The sequence below is a fragment of the Pyxicephalus adspersus genome, chromosome 4, assembly GCF_032062135.1.
Source record: "Pyxicephalus adspersus chromosome 4, UCB_Pads_2.0, whole genome shotgun sequence".
NCBI classification, from domain to species: domain Eukaryota; kingdom Metazoa; phylum Chordata; class Amphibia; order Anura; family Pyxicephalidae; genus Pyxicephalus; species Pyxicephalus adspersus.
The window spans coordinates 80,896,439-80,917,765 of record NC_092861.1 but is presented as its reverse complement, the minus strand read 5'-3'; the positions used below and the strand labels follow the sequence as shown (position 1 = coordinate 80,917,765).

General features: G+C 34.9%; 1 protein-coding gene across 1 annotated transcript in view; it reads left to right on the top strand.

Moving 5' to 3' along the window:
• The window catches only part of LAMA4 (laminin subunit alpha 4), a 60,970-nt gene that overhangs the window by 29,380 nt on the left and 10,263 nt on the right, over positions 1-21,327 (top strand). Inside the window, exons 8-29 of the mRNA XM_072408777.1 lie at positions 404-496; positions 1,616-1,767; positions 2,925-3,035; positions 3,652-3,763; positions 4,434-4,601; positions 6,104-6,300; positions 6,791-6,907; positions 7,815-7,963; positions 9,075-9,216; positions 10,701-10,797; positions 11,045-11,149; positions 12,170-12,355; positions 12,594-12,733; positions 13,075-13,239; positions 14,036-14,181; positions 14,985-15,147; positions 16,010-16,143; positions 17,575-17,746; positions 17,850-17,981; positions 18,247-18,386; positions 19,375-19,510; positions 20,838-20,975. Coding sequence (XP_072264878.1) covers positions 404-496; positions 1,616-1,767; positions 2,925-3,035; positions 3,652-3,763; positions 4,434-4,601; positions 6,104-6,300; positions 6,791-6,907; positions 7,815-7,963; positions 9,075-9,216; positions 10,701-10,797; positions 11,045-11,149; positions 12,170-12,355; positions 12,594-12,733; positions 13,075-13,239; positions 14,036-14,181; positions 14,985-15,147; positions 16,010-16,143; positions 17,575-17,746; positions 17,850-17,981; positions 18,247-18,386; positions 19,375-19,510; positions 20,838-20,975 — 3,095 coding nt within the window. The remainder of the gene's footprint in view (positions 1-403; positions 497-1,615; positions 1,768-2,924; positions 3,036-3,651; positions 3,764-4,433; positions 4,602-6,103; positions 6,301-6,790; positions 6,908-7,814; positions 7,964-9,074; positions 9,217-10,700; positions 10,798-11,044; positions 11,150-12,169; positions 12,356-12,593; positions 12,734-13,074; positions 13,240-14,035; positions 14,182-14,984; positions 15,148-16,009; positions 16,144-17,574; positions 17,747-17,849; positions 17,982-18,246; positions 18,387-19,374; positions 19,511-20,837; positions 20,976-21,327) is intronic.

Below are 21,327 nucleotides of genomic sequence, written 5' to 3'. Positions count from 1 at the left end.
GGTGAGTGGAAAGAGAATCAGAGTAGTTATGTACAACATTAATTGTCACATGGAGGCAAATATATTGTTTCCTTCTGCCCCAGTGAACAAGTAAGAGGAATGTATGTATCATATATCTCTTTACCACAACTGTGAACCAGTAAAAAAAACTAGGGTTTATATGCCATGAAGATCATTTAAAATCTCTTTATTAAAAAAAAACTTAGATTAGCTAAATGCTGGTACCTCATTCTAATAGTCAGTATTCATTCTGATAAAAAAAGAAGTGCTCTCGCTTTACAGTGATGAGGAGTGCTTCCAGTGTGCACGGATGTTTGGTATTATGTGTAATCTTAAACATGTGTATGTCTTTCCTGTTCTATTATAGTTTACTCATTATCACCCTTTATTGCATTTCTTCTAGAATGCAACTGTGGTGGAGGACCATGTAACAATAAAACAGGAGAATGTCTACTAGAGGATCCTGATTCCCCAAGTGGATCAGTCTGTTCATTTGGTAAGTTGTTAACTGAGTAATGATGGAGAACATGGCTCTTTTCCCACATCTTCAAAGTCTGGCATTAAATTTAGAGAAATGAAGGGACAGGGAAGAAAATGCAGTTATGGCTCACCTGGGGAATATTGCAGAATTCAATATCAGCTGTTAACTTTAGGTATACCTTGATTTAGGATGCAGCTGGAGTTAGTAAAGTGTAAAACTGGAAAGATGGACTACAAGATGAATGTAAACCTGGGAAATATTATCTATAAATATTTACAGCAAACTAGAGAGCAAACTGGCTAAAAATGGAGACAGAGGAACAAAAGACACTGAGCAATGATTCCAAGTTTGTCTCTCACTAAAATGTTTTTATTTTTTCTGGTATACTCACTCATTTTCATATACAGCATAATGGCCCTGATTTATTAAAGCTCACCAAGACTGCAGAAGATAGATTATCATGGGAGAACCTGGGTGATCTAACCGCAACTGCAAACCTATGGATAGATAGATAGACCACTGTGAAATATGCTGTATGCAACATGTATTCTTATTAATTCATTTAGCTAAAGTATGTACATATTGCCTAATAGGCTGTGATATTGATTTCTTTGGTATTTCATATTGGTATGTACGTTACATTCACAACATTTACTGAATATAAACTACATTCATGGCAGGCCTACTTCTGCCCAAGTTAGCATTTGTTTGCATGCCACCTGCCCACCCATATTCTGCTTGTTCTACAGATTACATTTTTGTCTATAGAACTAGTACATTGCTTTGATCTTTTGTCTGTATGCCAGCTGTTGCCTTCTAAAGACATTGCATACAGTAAAACTTATACATGCATGATGGAGTTTGTTAGTGGAGACCAAATGCTCTGCTAACCATTAGTAGCATCGTCCATATATGCTATGGTGAAATATAACTTTGGGTAAAATATCCAAAACCTTTACAAGGGCATTTTATATTTGGCCCCAGACAAACTCACCTGGAAAATGTCATCTATTACCCAGGACAGAGATAGATAACTTTAGTAGATGTAAATAGAATACTAAAACAATTCTACTTTACCCAAAATATTGTTTTGTATATAATCTGTAACTAATAATTGTTCTCTTTTTTTACTAGATTGTGATAAATGTATCTGGGACCTTATTGATGACCTCAGACTTACTGATTTATTAATAAATAATACCAGATCAACTATCAGTAGTATATCCACTGGAGTGGCAGTTAACAGACTCCTCAGTAGCATTAACTCATCAGTCATCCAACTCACGGTATTGATTCTGATCATTTTTACTTTGCTGGTTTATGGTGTGCCATTGATTGCTGTCTCTATGATGATATTGTTAATGTATTAGTAATGTAATATCCTATAACAAAATATTTTGGGAAAGAGCTTCTACAAAAACATTGTAAATATCAGAAACGGCATTGGATGATATCATTTTTAAAATGTCACAGCATATGTCAATGCTAATTTTGTATCTCATCACTCATGGAAATATGAGCAATTTCTTTTTTGCTTTTATTTCTTACCATATCAAAATGTTAATAAAATATAAACAAGTGAATCTTATTGACACATCTCAATGTTGATTGTAGAGAAAAAAAAAAACATGATATACAAGATGACAAATACAATTTAAATAAAAAAAAATTTAAATAAAAAATATTTAAATAAAAACTGTTTCACTACAAATAATCCTTGAAGTCAACTATCTCAAAAATGTATATGCTGGGGGGTTTGTACAAATAAAGGAGCTTTATGCACGTTGAAAATGCATCTCCTTGAAGAGTGTAAATATGTATAGGTGGTGCCAATTAAACCCATCGGCAATGTATACTATTTTGTGCAATGTGTGCTGAGAAGTGTTAACTTTAAGAAAAAGGGAGAGGGGAGCTCACAAAGATGGATTTAAACCCAGGGACTTAGGGGGTCTCAGTTGTTGTTATAGGCTGGCAATAGTCTTGTATACAATTTTGTTTGGGGTGGTGGTTATGACTGATGAGATGTGATTTTCTTTTATAATCCAACTACATTTAAATTGCAACATTTGGTAAAAATTATGTATTTTGTATGCAAGTTGATATACTATATGCCAGTGTTTCTCGACCTTTTTAACATGGGGAAACCCCTTCAGATAACTTTCAGGTCTTTAGGAGACCCCTGCTATATTACCTATATCCACAGCTCAAACTATATTAGGGTGGTGGTCAGTAAAAAAAATCCCTCTTACATTGTTGGCCATTAGGAAGGTTGCTACCCTTACAGAAAAAAATATAATTGGAGGGACTCCTGGCAACCACTGGAGGAACCCTGGTTGAGAAACACTGCTATATACCATAGGTCGTAAGTACTACATATGTTGTATTCACTTTCAATTTATGGAACATACTGTAAAATGATAAACTTTTATTGTGTAATTATAAGGAAAATCTGCATGACAAGAAGAACCACTCATTGTTTGAAGATCTCCAGATTTCTAACATTGAAACTGAAGCAGAACTCCTTGAAACTGAAATAAGTGATGTAGCTGAGAAGGTTAGTATATGATAGACATCAGTACTATGTGCTCACATTGTCACAGTGAAAAAACTTACTATGTATTTTTATTAGCTCCTGAAAAACTCAGCCAATATCGTTTTTTAGCCAACCAATATTATACTCAACTTAATGCAAAAGGGATATTTTCCATCATTACCCTTTCAGTCAGATAGCTGATATATCTCCCAGTGATCCCTTAGAAGTACACGGCACAATGCCATTTGAAGTCTTTAACCCTTTTCCAGTTAACCTATCAGGGCCACTAACAGAGGAAAAGGTGACACAGCAGTTACACAAATATGAAATATTTTATATTCTGTACTGCTATGGTGTTTGTTGCTTTGTTTACATATTTTAATTTTAGGTTTGGTATACTTTTAATGACAAGTTAATTATAGAAAACATATACATGTAAATAATGCAGTTTGTAGGTCATGTGTGTGTTTGTAACAATATATTTTTGTGTTTGTAATAATATATATATGTATATCCAAGATCAATGTTTAATGTGGAATCATGGGGGAGCAGTATGCATCCAGCTGTCCATGGAATGCGTTGTGTACTCTTGCAGAATATGACATTGTGAACTTATGCTAACACTGGCCATTTGCAGGGAAATCTTGCAGAGATGAAAGGCCAGCTGATACACAAGGAAACTATGGAAACGATGAGCCGTGCAAAGATGACTGCAGAACAAGTTAGTGACATTGAAGATGAGATCAAAGGTATGAAGCATATTCTTCTTCAAACTGCTTATGTTTGAAAGTATCATATCAAATGAGCTATTCACACCCTACAAAATATGACAAAATCTATTGAGACCAGTTTATAATGGTTCAGAGCAGTGTACAAAGTGCAGTAACCTACAATCAATCAGAAGCAATAGAGTTAATTTACTAAAGACGTTCAGACTGTTCATCTTGCAAATCAACTGCAATCTAAACCCCCAACAAAACTCAAAATGGCAAATTGTACAGTAACAATCCAGTTGATACATAAATATGAATAGTATAAAAAAGCAAAGTGGTGGACATCATACCAGTTTAATTGGCCAAATGTGCTTAAACACTGCAAAACCCTTTTAGGAATACATGATAAGACAGGTCATTATCACAGAAAGGGATAGGTAAGGTCCCTTCTGCCATAAACCCCTGTTTGGGCTTGTGTGTGTAAGAAGCTGATGAAAGGCATTAGTAAAATGCTCCTCTGTTCCCTAACATCTATCTATGTGGGCCCTTGCTACACAAGTGGGGACATCTGGGGCTTTCATGCACTAGTATGGATTTCTGTGAACCAACAGAAGTGTATTGTGATGTTCACACTAGTGGCTAGATGGTGCAACTAAATATCCACAATATGTACAATTTTCTAAACTTATCTGCCTTCCTTTTACAGGGACACTTATTAAACTGAAACATTATGAATCCTTGCAAGGTGAAGTTAGCCCAACAGATCGAATTAAAAACATGAAGGAAGCAGAGCAAATGCTTAAGGAACTGTCAGTACTACATTTTAACCTTCCAAAAAGGCTGGTCAAAGAAGAAGCAGAAAATGCCGAAGACTGTAAGTTGGCAAATTTATTTTATGAGTAGACATACATTGTTGCAAAGTTGATGCAGGTTTTTCTCTTTGAAGTTATTTGTTCTTTTTTCCAATGTGTCCATGGAACAAGAATCTGCTGAAATCCATCCATCATGTCCATCAGAGTTGCCTTAATTTTATCCACTGTTGTTTTTTTAATTGTTTTAGATACATTTATTGAGTATCTATGAGTATGTACAGTTTTTTTTTACTTTATTTGGGTGTTATGAAGACGTTTAACAAAAGAAAATGGGTGGGCCACTATGCATGCCATATTAAAGTTCTAGTATAACTCTTGGCTCAAAAAAAAAAGCTCAAATGCCATGCTCTGTCTGGAATCCAGGTAATGTCTTACTGCATTTACACCATTTGTTGTTTAAAATAATCTGCTTTTTTCTGCCTAGTTAAAACGTAAGCTTAGTTCTTTGTTCATATAAAGAATCCATTTCTAAATTTGCTGTCATGGACCTGATTAGGTGAATCTGGCCAAATTGAATAAATCCCACCATGAAATGAACATTGGTCATAGTTTCACATGAACTCTATCCTACTTTAGTGTATTCTGAATGGTGTAGGGGAATGTCATTGTATAGGTATGAAAAAAAAATAAATTTTAACAGTTGTGGCAAGAATTCCCAGGTAACTGAGTGTATGGTTTGTAATGGAGTATATATACCATCAAGGCTATGGTGGTTTTTTTGGACATAAGATTTTAAGACAGGTGGCTTTAAAACAAGAAGTGGTTGTTTGAGAATGGCGTGCATGTAGAGGGGCTTTTGTGTTACCACTAGCTCAGTGGGGGCAGGATGCCAGTGTCTTCAGTTTTGAATTCTGCTCAATATAAAGTGGAAAGAGACTTTTATTCTTCAATGTATCAAAACTGAGATAAGAATGCATTTATGTGTGCTGTGTTTGAAGCTAAACCCTTACACAGTATACTTCACAATAACTGATCAATAGTTTTTCTATAGATATTAAAATGTGTGAATGTGTGTTAGCCAGGTTTAACCACTCTGTGCTGATATAGTGGGAGACTGTGAAGATGGACAAGGTTTGGCAGTGTTCTTAGTCTGTTGGTTATTTAATTACAAATGTTGGCTATCTTTTTTCCCCAAAGCCAATGTAGAATAGGAGCTGATCAATAGAATATGATCTTTACCAATCTCATTGCCTGAAGTTTCACAACACAACAAAGAAAGGGAGAGTACTGTAAACAAGACAGTAAGCTTCATCTTTGCTCCCTGAGCTTTGAACATCTACAGAGCAGAATTCAGATTGAGAAATTAGGAAATATGAGACAGTTGAGTTGGCAATGTCTGCATGTAATGTTATTAAACGGAAAAGTAATTTTGTTTACAAATAGTTTTCTTGTAATCTGATTATAATACAATGTCCTTTTTAGTCCTAACACATGTTTTCATTTTTATAGAATTAGTAGAATATTACCATATATTATATTGTAATGTGATCTTTTAATTTTGCAGTGTTAAGTGAAGTCCAAGAAGATTGGGTGCAGAAACTCAACAATACAATGTCTCTGTTTCCTATTGTACTGGAGCCCATTGATGAATACAATAACAAGCTATTGGATCTCCAAGAGTTCATAAAGGAATCTCGCAACAATATCATGCAAACAACTAATAAAAACACAGAAAACAGTCGTAAACTTCTTATGCAAGATGTAAGATCATTTTGATTATAGTTTTTAGTTTGCCAGCACTTCATTTTCTATTATATCAAATTTGAAAGTTCTAGGATTTAAATTAAATACAGAGTGTCTTTTTAACATCATACTGCAAAAAGCAGGAACTAATCATATGCAGTAACTCATGAGAACAAATCAGTTTGGTTTCCAGCACTTTTATGTCTTTTAATATACATTTCCTTATTACTATTCTGTTCATTTTGAAAATACTTTGGTTAAAGCAATTTAATATTCATAAACATGGAAACTTCAGCTTTACCATCTACAGTCAGGGGTTCAAGTTCTGTGCGACCTGTAAATCTCTTGCTCATGATCTTTAAATGTGCGGTCAATGTAATAAAAGATTATTTCTAGTTGGTTCCTATGGTTTACTGCACTTTCCACATAAATCACCATTAACTAAGCAATGAATTATTAATATATGTGTGAGTTTCAATGGCCTAATGACACGTAAATTTCCTATTAGGATCAAATAGCAAGCGTAAATGAAGCAGCAACATCTACAAATGATGCCTTGAAAGAAGCCCAGATAACACTGAATGATACCCACGTGATCATTGAAGATATAAATGACATGATCAAGGTACAGTATTGTGACAAATAAGCACAAATAATATTTGTTTGTTTTTTGTAACTATTAGCAGCCATATTGCTTTATCACATGTTACTGATCACATATACCTATCAGAATTTCAAAACTGCACACAGATGCTTTTTTGGACTGGTGACTCAGCCAAGCAACTAGCATTTCAGAAGAAGACAATCATAGCTATACTGGAGCCATTTTGAATTCACCTTTGCTTCACTTGGAGCACAACTGTGAACAATGCTTTGACATGTTTCATGCAATTTGAAATTTCCAAGAAATGTAAATCTAAAAAGTCTAAAGGGAGAAAAGTTGCAAATACAGTAGAAAGCAATGCTGAATACAGGAGACGTCACAGATCATTATTTACTGTAATTCATCCAATGTATTACAATTTAATAAATCAGGGCAGTTGGTTTTAAATTAGTTAGACCAGACTGACTAACCTGTACAGGGAGAAAAAAAGGAAGGTACAGCCACTGTACTACAAAAATATTGATAATTCTCCATAATTTAAAAGTCAATTGAAGACAGATGGGCATGAAGACATCAAGCAAGTCACTGATTTATATTGTCAAGGATACTTGAAAAACAGTGAGTTACTTGAAAGTTTATTTTAAAAAATAATCATTGCAACTTCCAAATCCTTAGGTGTGGGGACTACATTAGTTTCCCAATAAAAGTTAAACCATATTTTTGGGATCACAACAACCCCTCCCCCACCTCTCCCTCCCACCCCTCTCTAACTATGAGCTGACAATATATTTTCTTGTAATCTCCTAGCATAGTTCCCTCTCCTGCAATCCTTTTAAAAATTGTGAGGTGGTTTATCTCTGCAATATTCACTAAAACTGGAAGACATTTTCAGTGGACTCACTCCTATTTCTTTATCATTTTAACACAGAACATGTCCGGTCACCATGCTGAAATAGATGGAGCTAAAATTGGGCTGCAGGAGAGAATAGCTAACCTATCGGATAATGTTGAAGACCTAGTTCGGCAGGCTGTAGATCATGCACTGGTACTTCAAAGGCATGCCGATGGACTGAAAGGGTAAGTGAACAAGACTTTAAAATCTTCCATATATACAGCTTTTGGGTACCATGAATAAAAGTAAATGTGTGGTATATAATCCTACAACAACGGCCTGGATATAGCACAGTAGGATGCTGAACATACCTGTGTAAACATTTGTGCAAAGTAATAGTTTATATATTAGATTCTAGCAGGTTAGATACTTTGGGCCTGATTTATTAAAGCTCTCCAAGGCTGGAGAGAATACACTTTCACCAGTGAAGCTAGGTGATCAAGCAAACCTGGAATGGATTTCTTCAATGTAATTTGCTTTTTGCTAGCAAATGCTTTGAATCCTGGACCAGATCCATCCCAGGTTTGTTGGATCACCCAGCTTCACTGGTGAAAGTGTATTCTCTCCAGCCTTGGAGAGCTATAATAAATTAGGGCCTTTGTCTCTATTACAGAATCAGTAAATGATGCTATAGTAAACCTCTCCAAAGGGGATACAGCCAGTGTTGCCTGATAAAGATGTCCACTTATAATCAAATAAAGGTCATATTGAGCACTAATGGAGTACTTGTGACAACACCCTCTGTTGTCTACTAACTACAGCTTGCACTGTCCATAAGTTGAAATGTCTGTAAAATGGAAGCACTAGGTTTCTTTTGAAAAGACAAAATAAAACTGAATTTCTGAGGCTTAAAATGTTTTTACTCTTACTGTTTGGACATGTCCAAAAATAACATGTCCTAAAGATAATGTCATGTCATGTCCTAAAGATAACCATAAACCCCACCGCCACTATATTTAGCATCAAAGGTACAAGGAAATAAGGGGAAAATCCCCAATAGACAAAGACTGAAAATTTTAACATCCCCCCCCCCCCCCCATTTTTCTTAGCCTCTTCTTGTGTACAGGCAGAGGCACAGGAATTAATTAGCCCACATGATTTCTGGCAGATCAGCAGGTATTTGTGGAACTTATCGGAAAGGTATTACAGAAAGTTTTCAATGATATGTTTAGCAGATAAAAAATAAGCAAATAGGGAAAGTTCATTGGCCCAGACTTGGTAAAATTTTGTAGACATAGATTTTTTTACTCAAAAACATATGTATGTGATAAAACCTAAACATTTTTCCAATAACAGTGACTTGAAGAATGTTGACACAAACGGATTGGTCCAAAAAGCTCTTGATGCTTTCAATGTGTATGAGAAAATCGTAACTCTTGTTGAAGATGCCAATGAGACATCTGTTATGGCTGAGAATGCTGCTGACAGAGCTAAAGATGTAAGTTACAATGCTTTCCACTGTTTACTGAATCCCTGTTGCTCTCAGCACCTGTTCCTAACCATTCCATGACTGTGATCTTCTAGTTCTCGGGTGTTAATGTCAGCTCATTTATCCACATTGCTCTGCAGTAAACTTTTAATTATTGTGTTTATTATGCAGACTGAAGAGATATTTCTTTCCCTTTTGGAACAAAGCCTGCATTGTATCTATGTAGTGTTCCATGTAGAGAAAAAAAGGAAAGATTATTTTTTTTGCTGCAGAGATATAATTTCAACCTTTCAAAAGGTGTACTGAAACTAGACATTGCAAGGGAAGAGCAGGGGTTACAGACAATGTATATTACCTGGTCTTTCCAAGGATATCCCTCTGCCATTTGTCATTCCCCAAGTACTGTTTAGCCTATGATCTGTTGAGTTTTTAAAAAAAAATAGTTTGACATTTCAAAGCATGAACAAAAAAATCTCACTTTCAGAAAAGTAAGTATGATGTATCAAGACTTAAAGATAGTTTATCTCTTTAAAGTCCTTTAACAATAAAATGTTATAGCTTGTAACTGTTTCTGGTTTGGAGAAATGTCCTAATATACCGTTTTCTCTCAGTAGAAAAGACTATTATTCAATTAAACACTTTAGCAAAAATGTCTTCACACAAATTTGTATTATGAGGAAAAAGAGGGGAAGTGTCAGACCAATGCTTTAACACAAGTAAGGATCTGCCATATGTACCTAAATACCAATCAAGATTTTAAGTATTTTTGCCCTCAAAATATCATTAGAAAAGGAATCTTGGTTTATACTCAAGTGACACCCAGTGGCAGGTCTTGGAACTGCATTTGTATGCCGTTTGACAGATCATAAATGTTAAAGACAAAGGCCCTGATTTACTACAGCTCTCCAAGGCTGGAGAAAATACACTTTGATTGGTGAAGCTGGGTGATCCTGAAAACCTGGAATGGATTCCTTAAAATCATTTGCTATTTGCTAGCAAATGTTTTGAATCCTGGACCATATCCAATCCAGGTTTGCTGGATCACCCAGCTTCACTGATCAAAGTGTATTCTCTGCAGCCTTGGAGAGCTTTAATAAATCAGGGCCAAACTGTTTGTAACACACATTACATGAGGATGCAGTGTAATCTATTGGTGGCCAACAACCTCAAAAAGATAATTTGGGAGCAAATGACTCAATATACCCAACTCCAAATTACCATCTACTTTACTGCTGTAGGGCAGTCCATGTGATTTTACTATTGGTAAAAAATAATGCACTATGGATGTATTAATTCACATTCAAATATTGGTATTTTTATTGATAGGTTTATACTTGAGTCAAAGTATTTTTCCAATTTTTTTTAGGCAAAAGTGGGTGCCTCGGTTTAAATTCAGATCAGTTTAAATTTGTGTATATACAATATATTTCAAACCACATAACTATCATTTAAAAATTTGAAAAAATTAGGTAATAGATTCATTATCTTTCTAGGCAGTGGATGTCATCAATAACCAAGTTAAATATCAGAAGGGAGAAGGTGATCGACTCATTGCTCAAGCTTATGACCTCCGAAACTCAAAGGTCATCAGTAAGTACATTATCAGAACTCAGTACAGCACTCTCAGAAGATAAAAAAAAAAAAAAGTCTAACAAATATAATACATGCATTATAAAATAATAGTATAAGATATACTTTTTGCTAAGTTATTAAAGGCTTTAATGTTAACACTGGAAAATAATTAATCTAATATATTACTAGTGTTGAGATTGTAAGTAACAATAGTCTGATAGTAGTTGGATTCTTCTGTTAATTTTTAAACAATTTTGTAATTTAGGTTTTACTGAGACACGAAAACGAGTTGATGCTGCTGATTCTAGAAAATCTATCTTGAATGACAGATTGGCAAATATTATTGGTCAGCTCCAACCAACAAAAGATGGTAAGCAAAGCACATCTGATACCTAAACTGTTCTTAAATGAATCCATATATATACATATATGTATTGCTGCTAAAAATCAAAGATTTTCAGAACTAAGATTTTGATAATGTAATGTAATGATGTAATGTTCACTTTGCGATGTAAACCAATGTAAATCAAACTATTCACTTTACAAGGTGATTGTCCATTTAGGGAGTAAAGCAAATCCTAAGTGCAAGTAAATTCTTTTTATGTTCTTTGCACATAATGCAAACACTCACCTGTTTTTGTATAGGTACTGGCTAAACAAGCAAATGTTGTTCCCTAACTGGTGAGATAAATTCTTTAGCATTTAGGAAGTTATGATTTTTTAACTTTTAATTAATGTCTCCAAAACTCCTGTAGCTACAGAGGTAAATAATGGCTTTTATAAAGCGATTTCACTGCTTGTTTGTCATATGCAAATACTTTAGTATTACTGAAGTAATTATAGTCTACTCAAAAAGTATGGAATCATCTTAGTGATCCTTATGCTGGTGAACTGCTGCCAGAAACTCGATCATTAATCTAACATTTCCCTAAATTTAGTAATAATGCACAGTCTATCCTCTTTAGGCAAATCACATCCAATATGATTTTTGTCAAAGCTCCCATTCAGTAAGAAAAATGAAAGTGTGAACTTCTCTTTTACATCTAAAAAAACATTTTCTTCCATTGTGATAGATAAAGGGATTGATAGCTGTTATATCTGTTTTTTGTATGTATGCTTTAAAATTGTCCCATTCCTGCAAATGCTGGATTTGCATTGTTCTCACAAAGGAAGATGATGCAAAGCATGCCCTGATGGAAAACTGGAGGACTAAGAGGCTCTTGTAAATAAAGATGAAGTATTTTACATACAGTTGTTCTTAATCAGGAACAACTACCATTGTAACACAGCTGCTACTTTAAATGGCCTATGGCAGTGGAATCTCATGACCATTCTCTCTATTGTTTCTAATGCCAGATATACCAATTTAAAGTTTGCACTTTTTACACAGATGGAACCAGAAAACGTCTTCAAAATTCTAAACTAACAGCAGATAAGGCACTGAATATTTCTACCATGGTGACTGAGGTGGTCGACCCAATGTCAAAAAATGCAAAAATGTGGAAAAAAGAACTAAGTAATTCAGGTTTTGATGCTTCTGCTTATAACTCAGTTGTAAATGCTTCCTGCACATTCTGCTCGAGCCAATAATATTAAATATTACAGCTTGACATATTACAGACTCATTTACTATGAACAATGTATACTAACCCTTAGCAAACAGTTGAATGTTGTTTAAAATTATCAGGTTAGTTAAAGGCGAATTGTAATTGGTTTCTTTGCAGTACAACACTTTTTATTTATTTTCACATATTTTGCCTAATCATCCTACCTTTTGTGTTTCTATTTCCTATGTCATTTACTTGACAATGCAGTGAGGAACCTGACAGAGGTAATGCCATTACTGCTGAATAAACTGCGCACTGTGGAACACAAGTTACCTTCAAACAACATTTCATCCAGCATTCTCCGCATTCGTGAGCTCATTGCCCAGACAAGAAGTGTAGCCAGTAAGGTATGGGGGCATTTCCAAATTATTCCTTCATCTTAAATTTACAACCAATCTGTCAACATATTTCATAATATACTGTATATTTCCTTATCCTAATGTGTATGCAGTCTTAGTGCAGATTTATTTTATTTTTTACTTGCATTCATATAGATCTGACATAATATGTAGTGCTTTACAAAGTCCTTTATCATATCAATGGTATATCATCAGTACCCCCAAAAGAACATTCTCTATTAAGTGAATAAACCTAGCGCAATGCATCATTTGTTTGCTGATAATGTGTGAATGCTTTTCTATACTAAGCCTCCTAAATGACTGAAATTATCTTTTTTTTCTATTTCCAGGTTCAAGTATCAATGAAGTTTGGTGGTAAATCAGCAGTTAATGTCAATCTAAAAACAAATCTAGCTGATCTAAAGGCCTACTCATCCATAAATCTATACATTAATCCAGAAGCACATCAACAACAGCCTCAAGACAGATTTATTATGTACCTTGGACATAAAAATGTAAGGAAATATTAGAAAAATTAGGCATAATTACCAGGGCTACTAAAGTTCAGGAAATATTGCTCTGGCCACCATGAAAAAAACAACAAAAAATACTTATGCAGCAATTCTCCATAGCTAGTAGGGGAATTACTAAATCCTTATCTCACCCCCAAAAACTTCTCCAGCCAGAATGATTTGGAGGAAGTCACAAATTAAATGACAATTGCTGTGTCGGTTAGAGAAATGCAAATTTATTCTCTTGGATAAAGTTGATTTGCCAGAGAAGGCATCTATAAACTTTCATCAGTTTACCCCAAACATTTTGTACCATTTTTATTCCTTGCTGATACTATTTGGGTTTTCAGATTCTTTTGTTTTTTGTGTTGATGTTGCTGACCACAACAGTGGTTTTCTAGACAACTTTCTAGATGTGTGTTTAGATGACAGAAATTGGAAAAACAATAATGACAATAGAATAAAATCTTAACATTGTGAAAAAATATTGTTAGTTTTGAAAACACACCAATACAGAGTCAGAAGAGCCATGGTAAAGATAATAATTGTATGCCATTAACAAAGTAACAGCTAGGCACTCCTTCCTCCTAACACCTCATCATAGCTTTCCAGCAAATGTAACATGAAGGTCTTTCCATTGATCTGATACTAATCCAACATCAATGACCCCAAGTTCTAACACAGGATTTTTAAGTATTTCAAGTAGCAAAGTTCAGTTGTGTTAAATATAGATAAATGTATTTGTATATATTAAAGTCTTTAAACAAAAATCATTCACATTACTTTTATCTCTTTTTAGGGCAAATCGGATTACATTGGTCTTGCTATTAAGCGCAATAACCTGGTTTACATATACAACTTGGGAAATGAGGATGTTGAAATTCCCTTGGACTCCAAGCCCATTAGTACATGGCCAGAATATTTTAGCCTTGTGAAAATAGAAAGGTGATTTATTTTCATTTTCTTCTAAGTGCACTACAGGCATTTTCATTAAAAGGCAGCAATATGTATATACAGCTGTTACAGTAGACAGGGGCAGATACAGTTCATTGCAAAGGAGTTTTGTTTCCATTTTACTTGGACTAGGTGGCCCGAAGTATGAGTAACCATTTAAAGAATACTTGCCCTGTCTCATGCCAAATAAAAAAATGTCCACATCTTAAATTTTGTTCACTGGTTTTAACTCAGAAGATTTATAGAACAGACTTTTTATGTCTGTAAAAGTGGAGAAAAAAGTTTCCTAAATATATTTAAAATAAAAAAGGAAGTACTGAAATAAAGCAAAGATTAAGTAGTATAAAAGTGGTGAATAAAAGTCCAGCTGACTTGCATTACAGTGACCAACAATTGGAAAAAGGCAAATGTGGGATAAAAAGAAGTGTTTAAAAACATTTTCCCTGGCATGATCACCAGATTTTTTTTAATATGTGTTTTGCCACTGGTATGCTATACTTGAATATATAGATTAAAATAAAGACACACCCCACATCATTCATTTCAACAAAAATCTCCCTTTACATTTTTTTGTACAAACAACATATGTTATTTACCTATAAAATACTTTGAATTGGTAACAGACCCCTTTCAGGGTAAATGTGGATAGTTTAGTGCTGAAATTTTAAATATCCAAAATATGCAAGAAACCAGATATGGAGCAAATAGGAAAGAATATATATATAATGCAGGTACACAGCATTGTGTATATATTGCAGGAATTTGAGTAAGATGTTTTTTGTTATTTCTTCCAGGCTGGGGAGACATGGAAAAGTACTTCTAACTGTACCTAGTCAGACTGGGGCAACAGAGGAAAAATTCATTAAAAAGGGAGAGGCTTCTGGCAGTGACTCACTTCTGGATCTTGACCTTAATAATACCGTATTTTATGTTGGTGGAGTTCCTGAAAAATTTAAGGTACAAAATTTGAGAGTGTTTTCTTTTACTCTTCCTCTGCATCCCCAAAGTATTTAGGACAACAGATATTGTGAATGTTATCTCAAGCCCAAGCCCAGGTCCAAAATCCACATCCAGGTCCATGGGCCTTAGTACTTATGTAGTACACATAAACTTTACAAACTTTTTTTCTGTAAACAAAAACAAAAGATTAGATTAAAAAAAATGATACAAAGGGCCTGATTTATTAAAGCTCTCCAAAGCTGAAGAAGAAACATTTTCACCAGTGAAGCTGGGTGATCCAGCAAACCTGGAATGGATTTCTTCAAAGTCATTTGCTATTTGTTATCAAATGTTCTCAATCCTGGACCAGATCCATTCCAGGTTTGCTGGATCACCCAGCTTCACTGATGAAAGTGTTTCTTCTCCAGCCTTGAAGAGCTTTAATAAATCAGGGCCAATGAAGGTATTAGAGTGTCATTTATCATCCTTATTCTAAGTTGATCTAATACTCCCACTGTCTACAAACAATGCACAGGTGCAGAAAAAAAGGCCGGAGACTGACTCCTGACATCTGTGCAATGTTTATCTGTAGTCCATCCGCTAAACTTTGTGATATCATATTTAACACAATAACAATGCAATAAAAGGTAACATCAAAATTTATGATTATCATGAGTTATGTCGCAGCAGAGAAATATTGATTTCCCTCAATGTCTTTATCAATAACACAAAATTTGTCTGGCAGCAACATTCTTGTAGAGGTTACTCTTGAAGAGACAACTTGGCACAATTTGTTGCAGTTAGTATCTCAGCAGGCTGTATGCCAATATTGCTTGTGTTTGATTTACATTTGTTTACCGGTTTTTGTTTTTTTTTTCAGCTCCCGGCCAGTTTGAACCTACCTGGTTTTGTTGGCTGTCTGGAACTTGCTGCTGTAAATGATGATGTTGTCAGTTTGTATAATTTCCATAACACATATAACATCAACACTGCCACAGCGCCACCTTGTGTCAGGTAAAGAAAATGCTATGAAAACCAAACTGCATTTTTAAATTTCCTACTCTCCACATATATTAGCAATTATTATTCTTATTGCAGACTTTTGTCAGTCGCCGTTTAACAAGTATAAAAGGCCTATTTTGCTGCTTTTACACAATTATATTTATAAAAATGGGAAGAGGTTAGTTTTCTGGGCTCAGGTCAGAGATACTGGGCCTGATTTATTAAAGCTCTACAAGGCTGGAGAGAATACACTTTCTTCAGTGAAGCTGGGTGATCCAGCAAACCTGGAATGGATCTAATCCAGGATTCAAAATATTTGCTAGCAAATAGCAAATTACTTTGCAGAAATCCATTCCAGGTTTGCTGTATCAGCCAGCTTCACTGATGAAAGTGTATCCCCTCCAGCCTTGGAGAGCTTTATTAAATTAGGCCCATTTTAATACCTTCAAAGTGTCCATCAAAGGCTCCAATCATATGAATGAGGTAACTCTTCTCCACTCTTTAAACAACAGCAAAAATGAAGAAATTTCAGTTTGAAAAACATCACTAATCTTCTTTCTGGTCTATGGCATTCCTCGCTTGCACAATGTAATATGTTATCTGGCATAACCACTTTATAAATAAGGTGAACAGCACATGTAAAGTTGCATTAACAAACAAAAGAGAGAAATCAACCTGAAAAGTGGCAATCTTTTTAGTGGATTTGCACTTTTTTATAAATAAAGGAAATTGCAAAAAGGCTTTTACTCCTGTAAACCCCTTGGATGAACATCTTTTCAAATAGACAAAAAGTATCATAAAATACTTACACAGACAAACAACAACAAAACAGCTTGCAGAGTTTGGCAGAGGTCAAGTTTTCTACGTATCATCCAAAACCAATTGAAAAAGTTGGCACTGAAGTTGAGCTTTAAGTATTGTTTAATGGAAATATTTTCTTCAGATGATGACCCATTACACCCTACCCCATCTGTGAATTGTAAAGAGAATACATTATTGCCTTGTATTCTATGTAAAGGCTGCTGACCCTATGGAGTTTGCAATATGATTCAAGCAGAGCTATGGGAACTAACTAGTGAAATAAAATCTGTGCCAAAAAATAATGTAAGCTGCCATTGGTGAGGCACATTTCTGAAAATACTAGTTTCATGCTGATCCAGTTGCTTCAGCACTTTTGTGAGCACTTTGTGAGAACTTTTTTTTTTTTTTGCTTACAGAACCTTGTAAATAGGTTTGCAGAGTTTTAGGAAGTCTGATTTGACTTTTCAAATCTGCAAACTTGAGAGTATCATCAAAGCCTCAGCATATCTTTTTAACCATTTGGCACTGAGTGTGTTCCCCCATCACCAATACCAAAATGTCAGTTGTCATGACCCTAAAAGTGCATGTTTATGTAAAAAAGAATTAAATATGATACGTTCTTTATACTTTTATCTGTCTTAGAAATAAGTTGGCCTTCACTCAAAGTCGCGCAGCAATCTACTTCTTCGATGGCACTGGTTATGCTGTAATACACAATATAGAAAGAAGGGGGCGCTTTACTCAAGTTACTCGATTTGATATTGAAGTTCGAACACCTGTGGACAACGCTCTTGTTATGTTAATGGTTAATGGAGTGAGTACGACCCTGGTTTTAACACTAGGATTACCAAAATAGGAAAATATGGAAATGCTTGGTATCCATGCCGTTTATTCAATTTTTATTCACTTATTTCCAGACAAAATTCTTTAGCTTGGAAATCCAAGATGGCTACTTACGTCTTCTGTATGATTTCGGGTTTAGTAATGGCCCTGTTCTTCTGGATGACTCAATGAAAAAAGCTCAGATCAATGATGCAAGATTCCATGAGGTATATATTTCAATAGTATATCATTCTTCAAAGCCCACTAACAGGCACTGACTTACAATAAAGTGAATATAAAGTATCTACTGATTTATATATGAATAAGAAATATGCCCTGTGTCAGTGACCTAACCGCCAAGAATACAGAGAACATCTATTTGTTTATCGCACAGCGTGTTAAAGCGTGTCTAGTTGAAAAATATGTTGACAATTTACACAAATGAGGCTCACAGCTTGATCATAGACTTTACTGCCAAATTCCATTTCCTAGATCTCTTTAATCTATCACAATTCCAAGAAGATGATTCTGGTGGTTGACAGGAAACATGTGAAGAGTGTTGACAATGAAAAGACTGCTATTTCGTTTACTGACATTTATATTGGAGGAGCTCCTGCACCCATCTTAGAGAGGTGAGTTGAAAGGGAACTCCAGGTAACATGTACAGAGTTTCAGAGGACTTTTAAGTCAAAATGTTGACTTATTTTCTGAACTTGAGTTAGCAAATAATTTGAGACCTGTTTTACCTGCAATTCTGTACAGGCCATTTTGTGTCCCAAACACCCATGCTAATCAGAACATGCAGACTCATCCTCCAATAGAGTTGTTCAATTTAAGGGCCGCAGACTGCCCAGTATTTTCATAGACAGTAATTTTCTGACTTACAATACCATAATACAGTTTCAGCTGTCTGTTAGAGAAATTTATATTATTATTGATTCTATTCCTCAAGCAATGGAGTTGGTCAAATCATATATGCAAACCTATCCTCTTAGGCTTACTGCACCCAAGAAGACCTCCTGCCAATTGTGAACCCAAACAACCTATCTGTCCAATTTTCCAAGAAAATGTATGATCTTAAAGGAATAACTGTATGATTGTTGATGGAGTAAACCACGGGACAGACAGATTTGCTTGATTCATTTACTTCAATGTCCACCATCACATTGCTTATCAAAAACTGAAAAAACTCCACAAGTTACAAGGTAGTTATGTAGTCCCACTTCCTGCTCTTCCCTTCTTAATTTTGGCTAGTAAAGATGCCCATTATAGTTTATAAACCATAACAGTGATAAGAGCAGGGCTAGATTACACAACAACCTTTAGATCCGGTCAACTAGTGTTTGCAGCCCCATGTATTTAAAGGTAGTAGAACATTTAAATGGAACTAATGGCCAGTGTAACATTAGCAATTCAGTTGTGGGATACAGCTCGTCAGCAAAAATAGGGAGACTACTCACCTGTACAGAATCCCACTCATCAGCAAGAAAGCAGCAGCAGAAGGACATATTTCTTATACAACCAGCGAGGAAGTAATGTAATAGGAGTGTTCTTGCTGCCAACTATTCTATAACATTAACATACTTAATATTAACATAATTTTCCTGTTATTTTCCACAGTATAAAGGCTCACGTGGCTGCAGATATTCCATACAGGGGATGTATGAAGAGCTTCCAATTCCAGAAAAAAGATTTCAATCTCTTAGAAGAGCCAGACACAATTGGAATCAGCTATGGTTGCCCAGAAGACTCCCTTGTAATTGCCTTTATTTAATATTACAACTTAGATAGAGTTGTTTTTATGCACTGTAATATACATTTTAGGAAATAAGAAAATGCACACTGCTTCTTACAGAAGTAATAAATGACAGGGTTTATCCACTGAAAAGTGGAGTCTGTGGACTAGCTTGTTATATGTCTTAGATATGTCCACATCGAGCTCCACCATATCTTCTGAGTCTTTGGTTTTGGGTGTTTCCATCCAACTTTGGGTGCACTTGTTCATTTAGTTTAATTACCTATAATTAAACCAAGTAATAATAGGTAAATTAAGCACAAATATCTTACAAGCATTAAAACAAATTTATATAAACTGAACTTTTATTGGGTTTATGTAGGAATAAAGTATGTATGCAATACTGTTCATGCATATAAACTTATTATAAATATGGATAGTCTGCAGAATTAGACAACCCCAGTTCTTGTTACTGTATTACTACAGATGCAATATCACAAAAATGAGCTTCATACAGGAAGTTCTATTTCATGAATAAATGCTTACCCTGTAATGAATAAATTTGCCATATTTACATGCACACATTAGCTTGCACCCAACTCTTTTACTGGTCGTTGTGCTGTACTTGGCTCTAACCAAACTTGATTTTTTTTTTCTTATTATATATGGATTATTGTACTATATTATACTAGACATCATAGGAAGAAAGAAAGATGTCCTACCAACAAAATAATGTTCAGGCGTGCAGCATTTTTTATTCTAAACATTAAAAAACAGTCTGTAATAAATGACCTTTAGCATGTCAATTCCAGGTAAAGCTGCCGAGCACAGTGTCAGTGTCTGTTAGGACCTTATCTGCATTGGTGACATATGATTCTCTACATAGTCATGCCTTTGATCACTGAATTTTTTTACTGTGTGTGGTCTAGGAACAGAGAAGCTGCATATAGGTAACTGCAGACTGGTAGCCTCCACTGTATTGTGGCAGTTCTGCAGCCACACAACATTGTGGAATGAATAAAAACATGCAAATTGTCTGCTTCAAGTGCTAAATCATCAGCATTATCCCAGAGAACAGCTTTATGTAATTGGAATAATATTGAGACAAATCATACAAATCCCCTGAATGTGTCAGCAGGACCAGATAAAAATACTATTGGTCAATATATCAAATCATCCTATACACAGAACATCCTTCCCGCAAAAAGTTATATTTCTGTCTTGGACTCACGTTACTTTCTGGTTTGTTATCAAAGAACAAGTAAATATTATCTTACCATAAAAAATCTGTTATACAGCTACAGCTATTCTTAAAAAATTAATCCTTGGTATTTGTTTGTTTGCACAGATGTCCCGCAAAGCATATTTCAATGGACAGAGCTTTATTGCATCCAGTCAAAAGCTGGCTCCCTTTGATGCTTTTGAAGGAGGTTTTAGCTTCAAAACCCTGCAGCCAAGTGGATTATTGCTCTATCATTCTGAAGGGGTAAGAACTTGTTAAGAACCTTCACATTCAGCAAAAACATTACCTTTTGCAATACTATAAAAGTCAAAGGAGTTCTTATTCACATCATACATTTTGTTCATTATTATTATTATTATTATTAAACAAGATTTATATAGCACCAACATAATATGCAGTGCTCTACATTAAATAGGAACTGCAAGTAAAAGATGGATACAAACATTGACACGGGAGGCAAGTTTAAAAAGATGGGTTTTAAAAGCTCTTTTAAATGTACAGAAAGCAGGAGCAAGCCGACTAGGAAGAGCAACAATGTTCCAGATATCATACATCAATTTGTACAAAAATTGCACTAAATGCAAGATTTACTTTG